A 17,768-nucleotide genomic window follows, 5' to 3' on the forward strand; every position below is an offset into this window, starting at 1 on the left:
TTTGTATTAGTATCAGATAATTTCTTAGAAGAGAGAATACATTATTTATAGAATTTTTTAGTAGAATTTTGTTGAGGAGTAGGAAATGTAGAAATGTTTTAGAGACAATTTCCACTCTGAAATCACTGAGGGAGCACAAGCTTTTGAATAACCAACTTTGCTCTCAGCATCACATTTGGTCTGAGGGCATCAGTATGCCTCCAAATGTTAAGTGGGCCTACACAGCAAAAGTATTTTAAGGAGAAAAATGGCATACCAGCATTTATGATTTCTTCTTTGTTGGTAACCTCAGTTAGCAGCTATCTCTTCCTGTATTCTGCTGGTCCATTTCTACAACTTACATGTAGGTCTCACTGAGATTAATGGTGTTTCTCTTGGATTAAGGGTCTGCTATGTTACAAGGCTGGAATGAAAAATAAATAAATAGCTTTGGCATTACATATCCAGTGATTAAAAACTTCACAGTGACTTAGGTGTTCTGGATGTTGCTGAAAAATACAGTATAATATTTAGCATTTTTGTTTAAACTATTTATCTAGTAACAAATACATGTTTTCTGTGGGCATCTTTTTTATACAAGGTATGCATGCATATGTTGTTATTTGGCTGGATTTTAAAAATCAGAAGTGTTGGCTATGGTTCTCTTTGATTATATCATCTTTTAAGTATCAAAAACATGGTCTGTGTTTTGTAACATAACCTTATTCTCTATGAAAGTAGGGAAGAGGTGGTGATGGGTTAAGATACTACAAGACACTGGAGGGGAAGTGTTGACATGTTGCAGGCGGTAAAGTGATGCCAGTAAAGGGACTCAAGAAGGTGAGCATTGCAGTCAGAGCAGCAGAAGAGTAGGTGGATTTTTGGCAGGAGAATTTTGCCTAGGTTGGAAATTGGGAATGACGTGAAAGGCAGAGAGGCCACCAAGGATTGTGGTACTAGTAATCAAAGCAGTGGGTAACTATGGAGTGAATTAGTAGGATGGGTGGATGTTACAGGTATTTCTTAATGATGCTTTAGAAGATAAGCATTGGGAAGGCAATGGAACAGTAGTTGGAATTGTGTGAAAAGTCTCTGGTTACAAGGCTGAATGATCATAAAGATAGTGTAGTTGTCCACTGTGACAAAGACTGGTAAGGACATTGAGACCTCCCAGATTTCTCCCACTGTCAGTAATGGCATCAGTTCTGTGCTTCCAACAGAGCAGAGTGTTCTGCTTTTGGCCTTTATTAGCTGCTATAAATCATCATGTCAGCCTCTAGGAGTGATGGGATGGTGTTAGAAACCTTCCTGTGTTGACAGCACCTCCTCTGGGTCAATTCCAGTGCAAAGAGAGATTAGTTACATGCACATAAACTATCCTGCACATTTTCTGTGGATAAACAGAAAGCAGATTCCAGTTCTGTCAGTAAGAAAACTTTATGAGTGAGCTTGAGAAAAAAAGAAAAAATATTTCCTTTAGAGTGCATTTTGTGCTGTTGCTTTTGAATGCAATGAATAAATTGTAGGAGGCAGAGCAGAGATAGTGAGCAGTGATACCAAACGGCTGACTTGCTTTTAAAAGTCTCCTTGGGATGTTGTTCTAAAGCTGCACAGTGACATGGAACCTCCTTATGTGCTGTCCTTCCTTCAACTGAAACTTCTGAGTTTCTGGGTGGTGACAAAGCCTGAAAGGAGAGACCAGGAGAGGAACTACTGGAAGTGAATTTCTGTTTGGAGATGCTCTGGCCGATAGAGAAAAAAGCTTCTGGGTCAGGAAGCGTGTGTGCTCTTCAGCAGCAGTTTGAAAGGAAGGGTAAACCTAAAAACTGCCTTGGCATTGTGGTCACTTCACTTGCAATGTTTAAACTCATTAGAAGCTCATGGAAGCATTAATCAGGAAAGGCAGTGACCCCATACGCTGAGGACAGCATGCTAAATTCCTGCCTTTTATACCTCAGCACCTTGTAGAACAAATGTCTTAGCTGAAGGTGGACATTCTAAACATAAACGGGTCACTGCAGTTGTATTTATTGGTGGTACTTCTAATTTGGGGCAACAATGGTATATTTTCTTTCCTTTCCAGTTTATTATCATTGACGTCAGTAATGTTATTCCAGTTTCACTGTCCGTCTCCCTCTGAAATCACCTTTGTTTAATACTTTAGCTAGGTTTTTGGACACTTGCAACACAGTTTAAATAGAAGTAGACTTAGATTATCTGTATAGGAAATGGGGTATTACTGTCACTCAGCAATGTTGATTTGTAGATTTGGGGTGTGTTGATACATAAATATATTGGACTGTGGCAGGGACAATGGAGGCTTCAGTCAGTGGCTCACATGTGGTACTCTGCTGCCATTTAAGACTTCTTAAATTATGTGCAATGCCCACTAAGGTGGTAGATGTGACCCAGGACAGCTTGAGACTCATGTCCTCAGCTGGCAGCTGAAAGCTGAGCAAGGTCACCCAAAATGGCACTGGGCCATTTTTGGGATATCTGAATCAGACCCTCCATGTCCTACAAGTCAGGAGCATCTCCACTCAAACCAGTGCAGATACTAGTGTAAAAGGAGGAACAAGATGATCACTGGGGCTTGCTCAGAGGCAATTGCACTGTTCTGCAGTTGCATCTTCCATGTGTTTTGTTATTTTAAGGTGTACATAATTGAGCACCATGACTGAATTATCTGTACCATCTGAATAGAGAGTGAAAACACTTATTGTCATGACAACAAAAGATGGTGAGGTGTTTACTTGAAAGGGAGTTCTGCACAGGCTTTTGCATCAAGCTGTGTCTGAAGATCAGTGTTTGAAGAACTGTTCGTCAGAGAGCCCATTCCTCCTTTAAAATATTTGCTGTACTTGTGTAGTTTTAACCCCAGATACTTGGAAGAGCCTTTTTGAAAGCTTAACCTAGGTCAGAGCCTATGCTTTTATTTTCAAAAGGCACCCTTTAGTTCAGTAGTGGAAATCCTATCTAGACTACAAACAGCAGCATATGGAAAAGCCAGCCAGTCAGCTGTCTGCTGTTTATATAAAAGGAGTTTGTAGTGAAGAGACTTCCTTTTAAAGTGAATCATATAGTAACTCACTTTTCTAATCCTTTAATACCTTTTTGGCTTTAAAAAGTATTTGGGTTTAAGAGCATGCTTTGTGATATTAATTTTATCTCACTGAGTTTTCTTTCGTGTATAAATCTGTCCTGGGGCAGAGAAGATGTTATTTATTAATTCCTTGAAAGTGCCTTTTATACAGGGTGTACTGAAAAAGAAGTGTGTATTTGATATTCAAATGGGGCAAACTCTATGAGTAAATATGCTATGTATAAAAAGAGCTATGTGAGTGCTACATACCATTAAATAGTTACCTAACAGCCTTCTTGTTATAGTTACCTTTTAGTATACTTTCAGTATACTTTTAGTATACTTTCACACTTTACAGTTCATAACTGTACAAAAAAATCTTAATTACCTTTCAGTTAAGCTTATGAAGAAGGTGCATTTGCTTGTGTTCATTTAATATAAACAGAGATAACATTTATTTGTTAACAATATCATTTATTGTTATCAATAACATTTATATGTTAACAATATCAGAGATACATAAATGGCAATAGCCAGTAATAGTATTTGAAATTCTTCAGCCATAGGCTTTGTTTTGATGACTAGATATTAAGTAATGATAATATGTAGCGTATATATTTGTAATTAAAATGTTTGTGTTTTTACAAGTGCATCATTGTAGTTAAGGAAGCGAGAGAGAAGCAGGGAAGAAGTTGATGAAAATGCTTAATAGGACTTTAAGTTCTTACACGATAGGGAAATCTGGCTGAGTCATTTCCTACGTACTCAGTGCTGCTATTTGAAATTTGAATTGGAAATAAAGAAGTTACAGTAAGTATTTAGTACATCTGAAATCAGGTTTTTTTTAAATGCTTTTTGGTAACAGCACCTTGTTCAACTGTGTTATGGCGCAGGGGCAGCAGTGTTGTAATCCCAATTCAAAAAAAATACTGATCTCGGAAAGAATTTGGCACTTTCTGAGGCAGGTCAGGACCTTCAAAAGTCAGATCTTTAGCCAGCCTTCTACATTTTATCTCTGTGCTTGTCTCTTAAGTATTTCAGTAGTCCCTTAATCAGAACAAGAATGTGTGACTTGTTACTTTGAATTATGCAGCTTGGGAAATACTATTCAGTTATTTATTTCAAGTAGCAGTAATACATCAAAGATTGGTGTCAAGGGCTCCTTAAGTTAATGAGAGGGGCAATGTCAGTGATGGTGAGGAAATAAACTAGAGTAAAACCTGAAGAGACAAGTGGCATGACTGGATTTGTCAGACATTGTAAACATCAATGGCAAAATGGAGGTTTTTCTTAAAGCTTAAAAATGGTGAACTTGTGCCAGTTTTCTGGTGTCATACCTAATGAGTTAACTATAACTCATTTCCTCTGTCAATGGGACCAACCAGCTATGTTGGTAACCTGCCACATGTCTAGTGCTGGTGCTCCTAGATCCTCCCACCTCCACTGATTCCATGTATTAGCTCTGATTGGAAAGTCTTACTGGAAATTAACAGGGTAAGACAGAGGCCAGGTTCTGGCATCTGTGTCCAAGGAAAGTTGGTTTTATGGGGTACACAGTCATGAGGGACCTCATCACTACAGCGTGAGAGTTGTTCAAGGTGTCATTGGATGATAGCTGACTACATACATGTTAATCAACATAACCCTGAGACTACAAGGGTGTGGGTTATGCCTAAGGCAACATAATAGATGTCAGCAAATAAAATTACTGGACTACTGCTGCACAAGACAGCTTGCCTCCTTACAGTGCTCATGTCCCTCCTGCACGTGCCCTTCAGTTTCCTGTATCAGACAAGCTGAGGACAGCACATGTGGTCCATCCCATTGCCAGTTCTTCCTGCCTTAGGCAAGGTCAGTGAAAACTAGAAGGAATCACTAGAAGAAGGCACTAAAAAAGTAGGAAAGGCAGTATGGTGTGTTATAAACAGGATGCCAGGCTGAAGTGCTACCGAGGGTAAGGAGGTGGGTTAGGAACAAGCAGACAGGCCCCCTTTCCTTTGACTGATATATGTGTATGATGCAAAGAGAACTTTACTCCTGTGTGCTTTCCCTTGAATCCAAGGAAACTGAAGAATAGGAGGTGGGTCTCTAGGAAGATATTATGACTGATCTTATTTGTCTTAATTCTTCAGAAGTCAATTCAGTGCATGAATTGATGAAGTCTTGCAACTTTGACATCCTTTCGTGGATATTTTCTATACTGCTTCCTGTTACCTCTTCAGGGATTCCCCTTTGTATTTGATTCTCTGTTTCATGAGCGTGAAATTAGGAGAATAACCTCCCTATTGGCCAGCTGGTGCTAGGCCAGCCATCATTTTTTATAGTCCTCTGGAGCCTACCTTGGATCTTATTTGCTTGGAAGTAGTCCCATTGATTGTAAATCTGCTATATGGCAGAAGTTCTGGAGTAGGGAGCATGTTTGTTCTTTCTGGTGATACTAAGCCTGCAAGGCAAGAGCAAGATGAAGAAACCTATCTAATATACTGATGTGTGGCTTCTGATATGTTCTCTGTACAAGAAAGAAAGATACATACAAGCCAAATAGAAAAAAACAGCTGTGATGTTGGAGAATAAGCAAAAGAGGCTTTTTCTTTTGCTTTCTCAGCCAGGAGGAGCTGCAAAGATATGTCTGAAGTTTGTAATATATTGGTTTCCATTAGGTGTAAGAAGGACTTGAACAGGTCAGATATTGGAGTGATGATACCTCTACACACATTGTAGTTAGTGTCAGTCCCTCAAGCTGCTCACATTAAATTTTTGATTTTGTTTCAGCAGTACATGTGTGTAAATTGACAGCCAGCCAAATGTAGGAGTGAAGGGGTTGCTGTGGTCATAAAAGAAGAGCGAATTGAGTATATCCAGCAACTTAGCTACATGGGTAAGAGATGTTTCATTGTCTCTTTATGTCTTGCAGGAAGAATGCAAACAAATACTGGCTCGTCAGAAATCCAGTTCCCAGTCTGATTCTCATGATGATGAGATATCCCCTCCTCCTCCAAACCCAGTGGTAAAGGCCCGACGCAGGAGAGGGGGAGTCAGTGCAGAAGTGTACACTGAGGAAGATGCTGTTTCTTACGTCAGAAAGGTAATGTATTACTCTCTGGTTCTGAGAGGTACAGGACAATCAAGTGACTCGTATTTTGCTCATAGTTTGGACTCATGGGTCAGCCTGCAGGATGGTATCCTCATGCTGGCATATGCATGGCTGGACAATCTTCTTCACACTCAAGTTCTTTTGTTGTCTCCTTGACTAATTACTTTGTCCATCAATGTGGCTTCAGTATTTTCTGTTTTTTCCTTTTTGAGATGTGCTGCTCCTCTGTTTTGCCCTCTAACAGGGTCAGTAAGCCTCAGCCATTTTCTCAAAATTCACAGGTTCTGACAGCTTGTGAGTGTTGTCAGAACCTCACAGTTTTGGAAAAGAGCCTTTTCTATTGCTGCATTTCCTGCCTTTCTTCTGAAAAGGTCACTTCTAGCTCAAGTTTTCTTCTCACCTCAGTCATTTAGGTCATTTAGATTCCCTAGACCATGGTTCACATGTTGATTGGGTAGCACCTAACCCATGGGTTTTGGAATTCTGTTGACTATACTTGGGGGATTTTATGTGACTGTGTGAAGAAATACGAATCCCAAATTAGGTAATTTCTTCAGTAGAAACACAGATTTGGGCTTCTCTGGTTTAACTTCCCTTTTTTTTTCCCACAAAACTATCTAGCTATTTTATATCCTTGATGTCTCTTAATAACCCTGGAAATTTTTTTTAAACTGGCCAAAGCTTTCAAAGGTTATTAAAATACAGACATCGCAATAATGTATGTCATATTTGTTTAGGGAGCTAGGCTAAAGATGCATTTCGTAAGGTTGACAGATGCTGCTGATTTGCTTTTGTGCACACCTGGAGTAGCTTTAAACCAGAGAGCTTTGTTTTTATGGGAATACATGTTGTCAGTCACTGGTTTTTGGCAGAATACTTTTTGCCTCTGCCATCAGCTGTGCTTTTGTCACCTATTTATGATACAAGTTCACTGGCTGCTCTGAGGATTTCTGTCCCAAGAAACAAAGAATTAGGAGAGCCTTTCATCCTAAAAACAAGTATGGAGGAATATTCTTGTGGCAGTTGAATAATACTTGCAGGTATACAGTGAATTTTAACAGAACTGTGGTCATGCTAGTAATGCACTGCACCGTTAAAATACTTGTGTGATATTTTAAAAGCCACTTTCAAACACTTTTCTTTCTGTGCAGTTTGCAGTACTCCCCTTAAAAACTTTCATGAAGAGATCACATCTGTCTCTGCTTAATATAGGTTCCATCTGACTCTTCTGAAAATCAAAGGAAATACTCCTTCCCACACCCCTGAGTAATTCCTTTAGGTTTATAATGGTTTATAATTCCTTTAGATTTATAATTCTTTATAAACAAAGAAACTTTGTTTTTTTCCTTTTTCAACAATGATGCCAGTAGGTCCTGACAGTAGCATGGGTAGACAAGAACTGGCAGAATGGATACAGATCATATTCTCTGTGTTCTGTGACTGGACTGTTATGATTTTCATTTCCGAAGAACTGAATGAACTTAAATAATAATAATTTAAGGGATAATTTCTTGTCAGGCTACAAATGCTGCAAGGAATATAGAGCTAGCACTGGAAAGGTTTCTGTCAGTGCTTTGACTTCTGCCATCAGCAAATGAATCCCATGGATGTTTGTGGCAGAGATTTCTGGAATACAGAAATAAAGGGAGACGCTGAAAGGACACATTATGAAACTAATTTAAATGTGTAAAAAGCAAGGCAAGGGTTGTGCTACACTATTGCAAACAGATGGAATTTTAGATAGTAGCCAGGAAAAAACCGCTGGCTTCAATTCAGGTATTGGATAGAAACACATCTGGGTCATAAGCCAATTTAAAGGATCCCTTGAAGGGGTGAGCTATAGGATGAGTAGTGCTAAAGGCAGTGCGATGAGTTATGTCACTGGGGAGAAAATCAAAGGAGATTTAGCTTTGTGATTTGAGCAAGCACATGGCTCCATTCTGAGAGCCCCAGAGGAAGATCTCTGTGGAGGATTATTTCATTGCTTCATTCCTGAAACTAGAGAAAGCAATATTTGTCAACACATCTGACATAACATAAAGTTAACTACTATCAGAATTGGAGTCTTGCTGTCAAGAGGGTTATCAGCTTGAAGAGAACATTCAGTGATTACTTGAAAGAGGGATATAAGAAATGGTCAAGTGATTCTGCCTGGCTTTGATTTTGGTCAGATGCCTGGTTAATGGGATACCTAAAGAAGCTCTCCTTTGTTTTCTGTGTCCCTGTCCCAACAGACCCACTTTGGTCTCTGCCTTGTGGCTTTAATTGCTGAGATTTAGTCTGAGAAAGGCTAGACGATGCTATTCCATAATCAGCCAGAAGGGTTGGGACTGAATGTCTTAGTGATTTGATTATCTACCCTTTTGACTCATCAGCAGTAAGCTGACCCACTAGGGTATTCTTAATGGAACAGGGGTTCAAGACTGCAATTCAATCCTGGGTTTGTTTGATAGGGTGAAAACCCAGAGTAAGATACTGGCCAAATGCTCATTTTATTTAACATTGAGGAATTTAAGCTTTTAGGTAAATTAGATTACATTTCACTCTAATACAAATATGTTTACATGTTTATACATATCTGTTTCTATAGACTTAAGTAGTCTAATGACTACCACAGTTAATATAAGGGATGTCTGAATCCAGAGTTTAACTTTAGATCTTTGCAGTGCAATATTTTCCTTTTAAATAAATCTAGATCAATTTTTTTTAAGAACTGGTGCTGGATCAGTTTTCCCATTTGAGACATCCTTCTCATTGGATAGGTAGTATCTTGTTTTTCCAGGATGAGGAAAGGAAACAGCTTACACATCAGTGTACATAGTAACTTAAATTAGACAGATAAGTATTTCTGTCATAAGAAGATATGAAAGAGGAATGCCCATTCTCAGACCTTTTTTGTACAGTAGTTGAAACAGGCAAACAGATGTTGATTTTCAGATTGAAGTAAGGTTTATTTAACACTAAAAACTTTTGCTAGGCTTGATGTTGTCCAGTTATAATGAAACTATTAAGAAAAATCACTAAATTCAAAGGACATCTTCTACAAGTCATAACCTTTTTACAGATTTCTTGTGTCTCTCATAATTACAAAGCTTGTGACTGGCAGAAGGAGATGCTTGGCAAATACAGAGATCCAGTGTCTTTACTAATGTCTTACCGAGATGTGTACCAAAATGGAAAGCCTAACTTGCAAAAGTCTTATAAAATGCTTCATCCAATATGAAAACACACTCCTGGATTTCAGCATATATTTTGAGCAAATTCAACAGGACTTTTGCCATCTCTCTAATTAACATATAAAAATGTCTTTTCATTCTCAAATGCAAGTACTTCCCATATGCCATGAAGCACAGGCACAGGATTTTGACCCAGATGGGCCTAGCAGGAGCGTGGTTCCTTATACAACAACCAGTACTGAAAAGTATGATGTAATCCACACATTTTTACCTTTCATCTAAAGAAATGTTGCTCATTCCCTAGTTTTTAAAGTAGGTTGCTTCTGATATTGTTTGTGGGGAAAGAAGAATATGAAATATGTTTTCCTGAGTCCAAAAGATTTGAAAGGAGACTACACAGCTGTCAGTACCTGCTAATTATAGTATTTTATGGATATCCTTCTACCCTCTCATCCCGGATCTTACATTTCTGTTTTGGCTCTCATATTGAGAACATAAATTCTTATCCTCACATTGTCAAAACTGTAATTTATTACTTTCTTAGTGGCTCTATATTATAGCCTAAGCCTGTCTCAGTGTTTGAAATCCGGTTGCATCCATTATCTTGAATAGTGGAATTTTCTATAGATTTCAAGATCTATAAAGAAATATAACCAGGTACGTAATTACCCTTTATTCCTTTCTCTACAGGTTATTCCAAAGGACTATAAAACTATGACTGCTCTGGCAAAGGCCATTTCCAAGAACGTGCTCTTTGCTCATCTTGATGACAATGAACGAAGGTATGATGAGGTTTATGATTTAAAGGAATCTACAGCTTGATATAAGGACAAGAAATTATATTGCATTTTAACTCAGGGATTGGAACTGCTCTCACTGATGTATTTGAGTCATACTAGATGCACACTCACGCTTATGGTATTATGACAGAGGGTAAAATCACAAGCTAAAGAAAGGCAAGAACAGGTTAGAATATATTCAGACATATTTACTGTTTTCAAATCAGTTGTGCCCAATGAACTTAATTCTAGGTTACTTAAGGAATTGGCTAAAGTCATCTTAGAAGCCTTTGGGGTTACTTCTGAGAACTCAGGGAAGACAGGTCATGTGCTGGAGGAGTGGGAAAGAAAAAGGATGAGATAAAGAGATAGAAGAGAATTACAGGAAAATTTTGTTCTTTGAAAAACTGGAACAAACAAATTATGTGTAAGCACCTGAAGGAGACCACAGAGTTCAGTAACAACCAACGTGACTTAAAAACTTGAAAATGTCTTTCTACAGTTGAGTATCAAGGCTTGTAGCTAGGGAAGGCACAACAGAGGCCAAACAGCTTGACTTTTAGTGATGTTCTCAACATAATGTATGAGAGTTTCATAAACAATCAAGGGAAACATGTCTTCATTGAAACCACGATGGAATCTATACAGAACTGCTTGGATTTCCATACCAAATAGCAGTTAACAATGTTTTGTCATTCTAATGAAAAGATATATTGAAGTGTGGGAAGGGTTAGTCTGGTTTTCATCATTGTTGTCATTAATGACCTCAGTGGTGGGATAGAGTGTGAGTGTTGAATTTTTAGGTGACATGAAGATGGGAAGGACTGCTAAAACATTGGGAGAAAGGCTAGAATTCAGAATTATGCTGACAGGTTGAAGAAGTGTTCTACTAAAAGCAGCATGGATTGTCACTGAGCCAAGTGCAGAGAAGTATACTTAGGCAGGCAGAACACCTTTATAACTATTAAGACTTGTTTTGCAGTTCTAGTAGTTCGTTGAAAAACTTTGTGGAGCTCATTGTGAATCATGATCTGAACATTAGTCACCAATGTCAAGCTGTTTTGAAAATACTAACGTTTTACTGGGGTAACTAAATGGGAGAACATGCAAGACATCTCAGTATTGGAAAGGTTTCAACTGGAACACAGCGTCCAGATTGGGCACTGCACTTCAAGGATAAACAGTTGGAGAAAGTTCAGGGAAGGACTGTGGAAACAATCACAGATCTAGATAACATCACTTCTGAGGAAAGAATGGGATTGGTTGGCCTGCGGAAGAAAAGTCAGGGACAGAGGGACGCAGTAATAGCTTTTAATTGTGTATGAATAATGGTATATGCAAAATAAACTGCTGTGTGTGCCAAAGGGAAAGCGTAAGAGATTTAAAGTGCAGTCGGAGAGTCAACTCAGATACTAAGAAGAGGTCTCTGACTGCTTGGGTAGGTTGTGGACTCTTCACCACTTGAGGCCATTAAGAGCAGATTATAGAGTTTGCCAGGAATGATATAAGTAGTGTCAGTTCTGCCTTGCAGCAGTTAGACGAAGTAATGTCATGAGGTCCTTGCCAGTCCTACTTTTCTGTGCTTTGGTGGTTAGAATGGACAAAGACTGTCTACACTCATGTTTTTAATACTGGCAGAACATCAGCAGTACAGTCCTTCAGAGGGGTTACTCAAATACTTTCAGTCAAAGCACGTTCCAAGTGTGCAAATTTTGCTCCCTCTTACAGGCATTGACACAGTTTAATTACTTTGCAGTCCTAATTATTATGATACCACATTAGCATGCACATTTCTGGAGTAATTAGAAGAGGATTAACTTTGCATGTTTCTTCTTGCTTTTTCACCCACAGCAGAGAATTCTTGTACAGAACTGCTATAAACCCTAATTATCCTGTGGGTATGCTGATGTGATAGGCGCCGAAGGGACAGGTTTTAGGGCTGGAAGAGGGACATTTCAGTAATACGTTATCAAAGTAGGGTGAGAGAGAAAAACTGAAGGAAAAGTGCTTTTTCTTGCACTGTGCTGATTGTACATCATGGTCATGGTCTTTCCTATCCATTCCCTGTGTCCTATTTACCTCTGTCAGCCAGACAGTACTGTTATGGATATGTGTTAGGAATGATGTGCACAGATTCCCATGTGTATGCTGCATTTGGGTTGAAGACTGTCTGCTTTTGCAGTCCTCAAACTATGGCTTGACCAGGTGTATACTGCCTCTGCTGTCAAAAGATTTAGAAGCTTCTTGGTTTCTAGGTTGTGCACTGTAGCGTATTCAGCTATATACAATTTCCCTTGCTCAGGGATATGTCTAGGTGCCTCATTCAAGCCTCATGGTGAGCACAGCAAGCTATTGCTGACACTGGCGGCAAAAAAGGAAACTCACAGAAGGATACGTGCATGGTGCTTTGCAGACAGGATTGCAATGAATGAATAAATTGTTCTGTCTTTACATTTTACTGGGCTTATTCTTGACATCATGCTGTTGCCTTTTCTGGTTTCATTTATGAAATTGGAGCATACCATTGCCTTCACTTCAGTTTGCATCTTGTTGATGCAGATATGTAGTTCGGTGAAGTAAATGGTATATGATTTCATTTGGGTTTTGTCTTCTTGGAATGGTCTAATGCTAAGTGAGCTTATTTAGTTTTCTGTGCTGCAGTGGTAGTGTTGGTGTTTATTTTCCTCGGTGCTTTCTACACTGAAGACAGTATTGTCATTTCATTTAATTTTGTGATTGACCATTTGCTGAGATGCAGGTGTTCACGTGGGGGAAGAATGGACTAACAGGGCTTAATTCCTCATTGACAGTGGAAGATTCTTATATTTTTCCTTCTCTGAAAAGATATTTATGTTACTCTGCTCTATGGCTATGTAGTCCACGTGACTTGTGTTGCGCTTGCTGCTTGGCAGCTCTGAAGGTCCTTATATTTGACATAAACCCTTACTTATAAAGGCAGTGTATAGCATGTTATCTTTGTGTCAGATATTCCATATGAATGGTTAATTGCATGAGAAGCCATGCTGAAGTTAGGGTAAACATGTATCTTTTTGCACTGGTGTCTGAAATAGTTTTGTTCAAGTCTTATTTTAGATAGCATCTTTTCATGTGCCGTGCTTATAAAAGGGTTGCCATTTATCTCTTGCACGCACTCACATGTGCATGCACGCACTACGCAAAGTCTCTGGTGTAAAATTATACTGAAAAGTGAAATTAAAGGGAGACTCTAACTGCATCAGTACTAAAAGCAGCACAGCTAGTTATGAGCACCTTTTGCTGACGTGTTTGTTTAAAGAGTTGCCCCTAGAAAAGCGCAGCTCTGCAAAGGGCTGTGGCAGTCCACTGTTTTCTCCTGAGACTTCTCCACTGATTTCAGTAAGATCTTGATTGAACTCTGGAGTAGGGTCCTGGTTTTCTCAAAGCCAGTGGCAAAATGCCCATTATCTGAAGTGGAAATGTGCTTTTAACTGTAAGGGAGCTGTTGTTCTCATTTGCAAAACCAGGAATGTGGAGCTTTTTAACAGTATTTCTGCGTATGTGCACCTGAGGTATTTTATGTGTGTCCTCTTTTGCCTGGAACTGGTCTGTTACATGCTTGTAGACAGCAAAACCTTAGATTTACATAGATGTATCATATACTCATTATCCAAAATTTTTGTGAATTGAGAGAAGCTAGCTGTAAGAAGTTAAATCAAGATCAGGGCTTCACAAAATTAATTTCTTACTGTGTTTTAATAGGTATCATTTGATTTTGATTGTTAAATATTGCACATCTAGCAAAAATACCGGAGTATATTAAAAATTTCTGTGAAATACGGGTAGGGTAAATATTTATGAGCTGTGGGGAAAAGACGAATGTTAAGGGGGTGATGGGCTTAATTATGAGCTGAACAGCTTAATGCGTTGCAGAGAGTACATGAATGTGTATCAGTGTGCCTAACTTTGGGCTCATCATCTTGTTAACAGCCCAAAATCAGTTGCAGTCTTCTCTGAGTAGCTTTATCTCATACTTGCTTTGATGGGTTTTGCTCCCCTGAGAGGGAAAAAAAAAGCCTTTCCCTTTCACTTTGTTTGGTGTATTTACTCTGCAGTTATTATGTATTTAATGCCTGGGTAGTTTAAGCTTGGATTTTGATAGTGCTGTTATATCATCTTGCAGGTCCCTAGGCACACGTGCTCTAAGTTCTCTCTTCTCTTTTCCCCCACCCCATATGATGACATATTGGCTGGCTTATGTTCACTTGAGGGTTTGATCTTTGTTTTGTGTTTTTTCTGTATTCCACTTTGTGACTCTTTGTGACTCCACTCAAAAACTTTTGGAAGAGACTGCTCAAAGGGTTTTGTTAGGTGAGCAGTGGAGCATGTTGGTGTAAGCTCAGATGTGAATGCACCAAGGTTTTCTGGAAAAGCATAGTTCATACTGGTGTGGAAGCACCACACAGAAGCTGTGGAAATGGCCACCAAGAGGACATTTTCCCCAGGCAAACAGCACACTAAAGACCTGCTAGTTATGATTACTGCAAGGTCAGTGACAGTTGTCCTCACCAAAGCCTTACATATATATGCACAGTCCTGCAAAACATCATCTTATGAGACAGCTCTGAAGGAGAACCTTGCAGCATAGAACAACTTCTGATACAGAAGACAGCACTGTGCAGGCTGTGCACCCAGGAGAACTAGGAATTGCTCAGCAATCTGTCTAAACAGCCTTGAGAGGAAACATTGGTGGAGCTGGACCTACAGCCAGGTAAGAGGCATTCACCCTCTCTTTCATTATACTGGGGACAAGTGAAATGGCAACATTAGGTGTGAGAGAATTTTGCATTATAAACATAAATTTATTTTTTATAGATGGTGTTCTTTGCAACAGTTTGTCTTTAATGTCAGTTGAGAGCGGAAGTCATCTTGTTTCTCTGCTCTTCATTACACCTGTGATCGAAGAGGAATGCCCATTAAAAAAAGAAATATCCTTAATTATGGCATTTATACCTAATAAAAGAACTCAAAGATGAAATTACAGACTTTGCAGAAATTTATATTGCAGAAAGTGTATCTATCTTTACTATGTCCCTCCAGAATGCTGGTGGGAAGTTACACTTAAAAACATTAGAGCGTTGTCTTAGGTGACCTGTGCTATGGATTCTAATGGCTGAAAAATGGCAAGAAGTTCCTTGCTGAACTTATTCCCTGTTGGTTCCAATGTGATGTCATGGTTGAGGTCCATTCTGAAGGCTGTTAAAAGTTTGCATAAACTTTCCCCCTTTTTTTTGCCAGTGATACTTAAGAGTTTTGCATATGGGAGAAATCAGCAAGGCAGGGTGCATTGTGCTGATGCCCTCTTTGCTGCTTTGGTTTTGTTCAGTCAGCAGGTAGTGAATGATTTCTATCTATGCAAAGACAGAATTACACCCACAACTTGGCAGTGTTTTATTTCCTGTCCCACTCTTGGATATCCAGCAGATTAACATCCTATAAGGCTTCCTCGTTGTGAAATGGTGTATAAAGGAAAAATTGGTGGCAAGGGGCTAGCCTGATTGTCCTAATCTGTTCTAACATGGCAATGTAGCTAGGAATAATTTTTATCTGTTCAGCATGTAATGCTGGAATACAAGCATATCCGCTTGGATTTGGCATGATGTTGAATTTGGAGGTGAGAGGGGAAGCTGAGGGGGGGAAGGAAGAGATTGTTAGTTTTCCTTCTGTGGATAAAAATAAAAGTTATTTTTTCATACTTCATTGGCAGGATGTTCTCTGTCTACAGGATGAGGGCAGCCACTGAGAGGGGTGGCAGTGAGAAGGTTCAGAGGTGACCTGCTGCAGGAATGGAAGTAGGACACAAAGCTGACGATTGTCAAGAAGGAGAAAGCAGTGTAACTGAAGCATAGCAGCAGGTGAGCACTCAGGACTGAGAGCATCAGGAGAGTCAGTCCTACTTCCAGGGTGTCACCGATGCATGTCTGCTCTGCTGTGAGTCATGAGCCATGTCTGTCAGACCCTGTTCAGAAGTTCAGTAGCCTTCTGACCACATAAAGTGGAAAGATTAAACATTGACTATATCTGTATGTAAATGCTATCTAAAATATATATGTAAATGTTAGGTAAAACTTGTTCATTAAGGAATAAAGAGAGTAGATAAATATTTAACATGCATTTCCAGACTCCACTTTTGGCATTTTAGCTGATACCATAATTTTTACAAGTGTTTATTACTAACATACAGGCAGCTATAATGCCTGCAACAGCTTTCAGAATACTTTTGTGTATTTTCTTGCTTGGAATGGGTTGCCCAGGGAGGTTGTGAATGCTCCATCCCTGGCGGTGTTCAAGGCCAGGTTGGACAGAGCCTTGGGTGGCATGGTTTAGTGTGAGGTGTCTCTGCCCATGGCAGGGGGTTGGAACTGGATGATCTTAAGGTCCTTTCCGACCCGAACTATTCTATGACTCTATGATTAATAACAAACTGGTTTGTTTGAACAATATACTGGTGTGAAACTGCTCTGGAAACAAGAGTCAGGAAGTTGTATTTAATGCTTTTACTAAAATATTGAGCTCTTACAAAGGTGCAAAAAAGCAACAAATGAACTAAACAGTAAATGAAACTGCTGTGCATTTATTACAGCAACACTTAGTGTTGCATTTACTCTTGTGTGTTGCCTGCATGGCAAAGGTATGAGAAAAAAGGGCAGTTTTGTTTTCTATGCTGGTCTGGCATAGATGTAAAGATGAGAATTGGCACTTGTACCAGGCCTGCAAGCCAAGCAAGAGGTTTCTTCAAGCAAAAATTCCTGCCCTTTTGCCAGCATCCTCCCAAACACTATGGAGTGCACATGCTACTGTGATACTCTAGATGAACTTGGAGGCAAGTTGTTGTAGATACCACCATCTTGCTGTTAGCATTTCAGGAAAATGTCCTACTACCTTCTTACAAGTGTGTTTTAAATAGCCCTTGATCTGCAATTCAGGCAGTTTTCTAAGCCATGAGTGGTGGCAAAGGGGGGGTCCATTAGGGACTTACTGGGCATAAACAGGTTCTATTTGAAAGACATTAGTGTCCAAATCAAGACTTCCTTAGCATCGAGGCAAAATAACATTCTTAAAATGTACTAAGGGTTGCCGCAGAGGGGAAACAAATAATCAGGTACCTGTGTCCTCTGAAGACGAAACATCAGAATTAGGCTTGAAGCGCACAAGATGGATATAAACTAGACACGTGCTAATCATTTTTAGTGGTAAGAGACTTAAATAGATTGTAGGATCTATAATTGTTAAGAATAGGTGAGGCAAATCTCCTTGAACATAACTTGGTTTGTTCTCTGTTTGGATGGGAGAAGTCTCCTAGCCCTATTTTTGCAATTCTTGAATCTGCAGTAGTGGGAAACCAGTGTGTTCTTTCTCTGTACATTTATCTTCTTTTAGTATATTTGAAGAGTTATTGTTTCACACATCTTCTGTTTTCTCAGCTAAGTGAAACTCATTCTTCTTGTCTTCCTTTGCAGACCAGGTTCCTCCTCCCACTTATCGTTATTGTTGTTCTTTTCAGCTTTCTTCAGGTGGTCCATCTCTTTCTTGTTTCTTATTTTTCACAGCAACAAGATGTTGTTGACTCCTGCTTAGTATGTGATCACTGGATCGTTGGATCCTTTCTTGCAGAAATGCAA

The 17,768-nt window shown here is 39.3% G+C and overlaps 1 protein-coding gene across 4 annotated transcripts in view; it reads left to right on the top strand.

Annotated features, from left to right (window-relative positions):
* Positions 1 to 17,768, top strand: part of PRKAR1B (protein kinase cAMP-dependent type I regulatory subunit beta) — a 103,250-nt gene that overhangs the window by 10,860 nt on the left and 74,622 nt on the right. For all 4 annotated transcript variants that reach the window (XM_080617848.1, XM_080617850.1, XM_080617851.1 and 1 more), the window contains exons 3-4: positions 5,976 to 6,146; positions 10,022 to 10,113. In XM_080617848.1, coding sequence (XP_080473974.1) covers positions 5,976 to 6,146; positions 10,022 to 10,113 — 263 coding nt within the window. The remainder of the gene's footprint in view (positions 1 to 5,975; positions 6,147 to 10,021; positions 10,114 to 17,768) is intronic.

Source organism: Psittacula echo, assembly GCF_963264785.1.
Source record: "Psittacula echo genome assembly, chromosome: 5".
NCBI lineage: Eukaryota > Metazoa > Chordata > Aves > Psittaciformes > Psittacidae > Psittacula > Psittacula echo.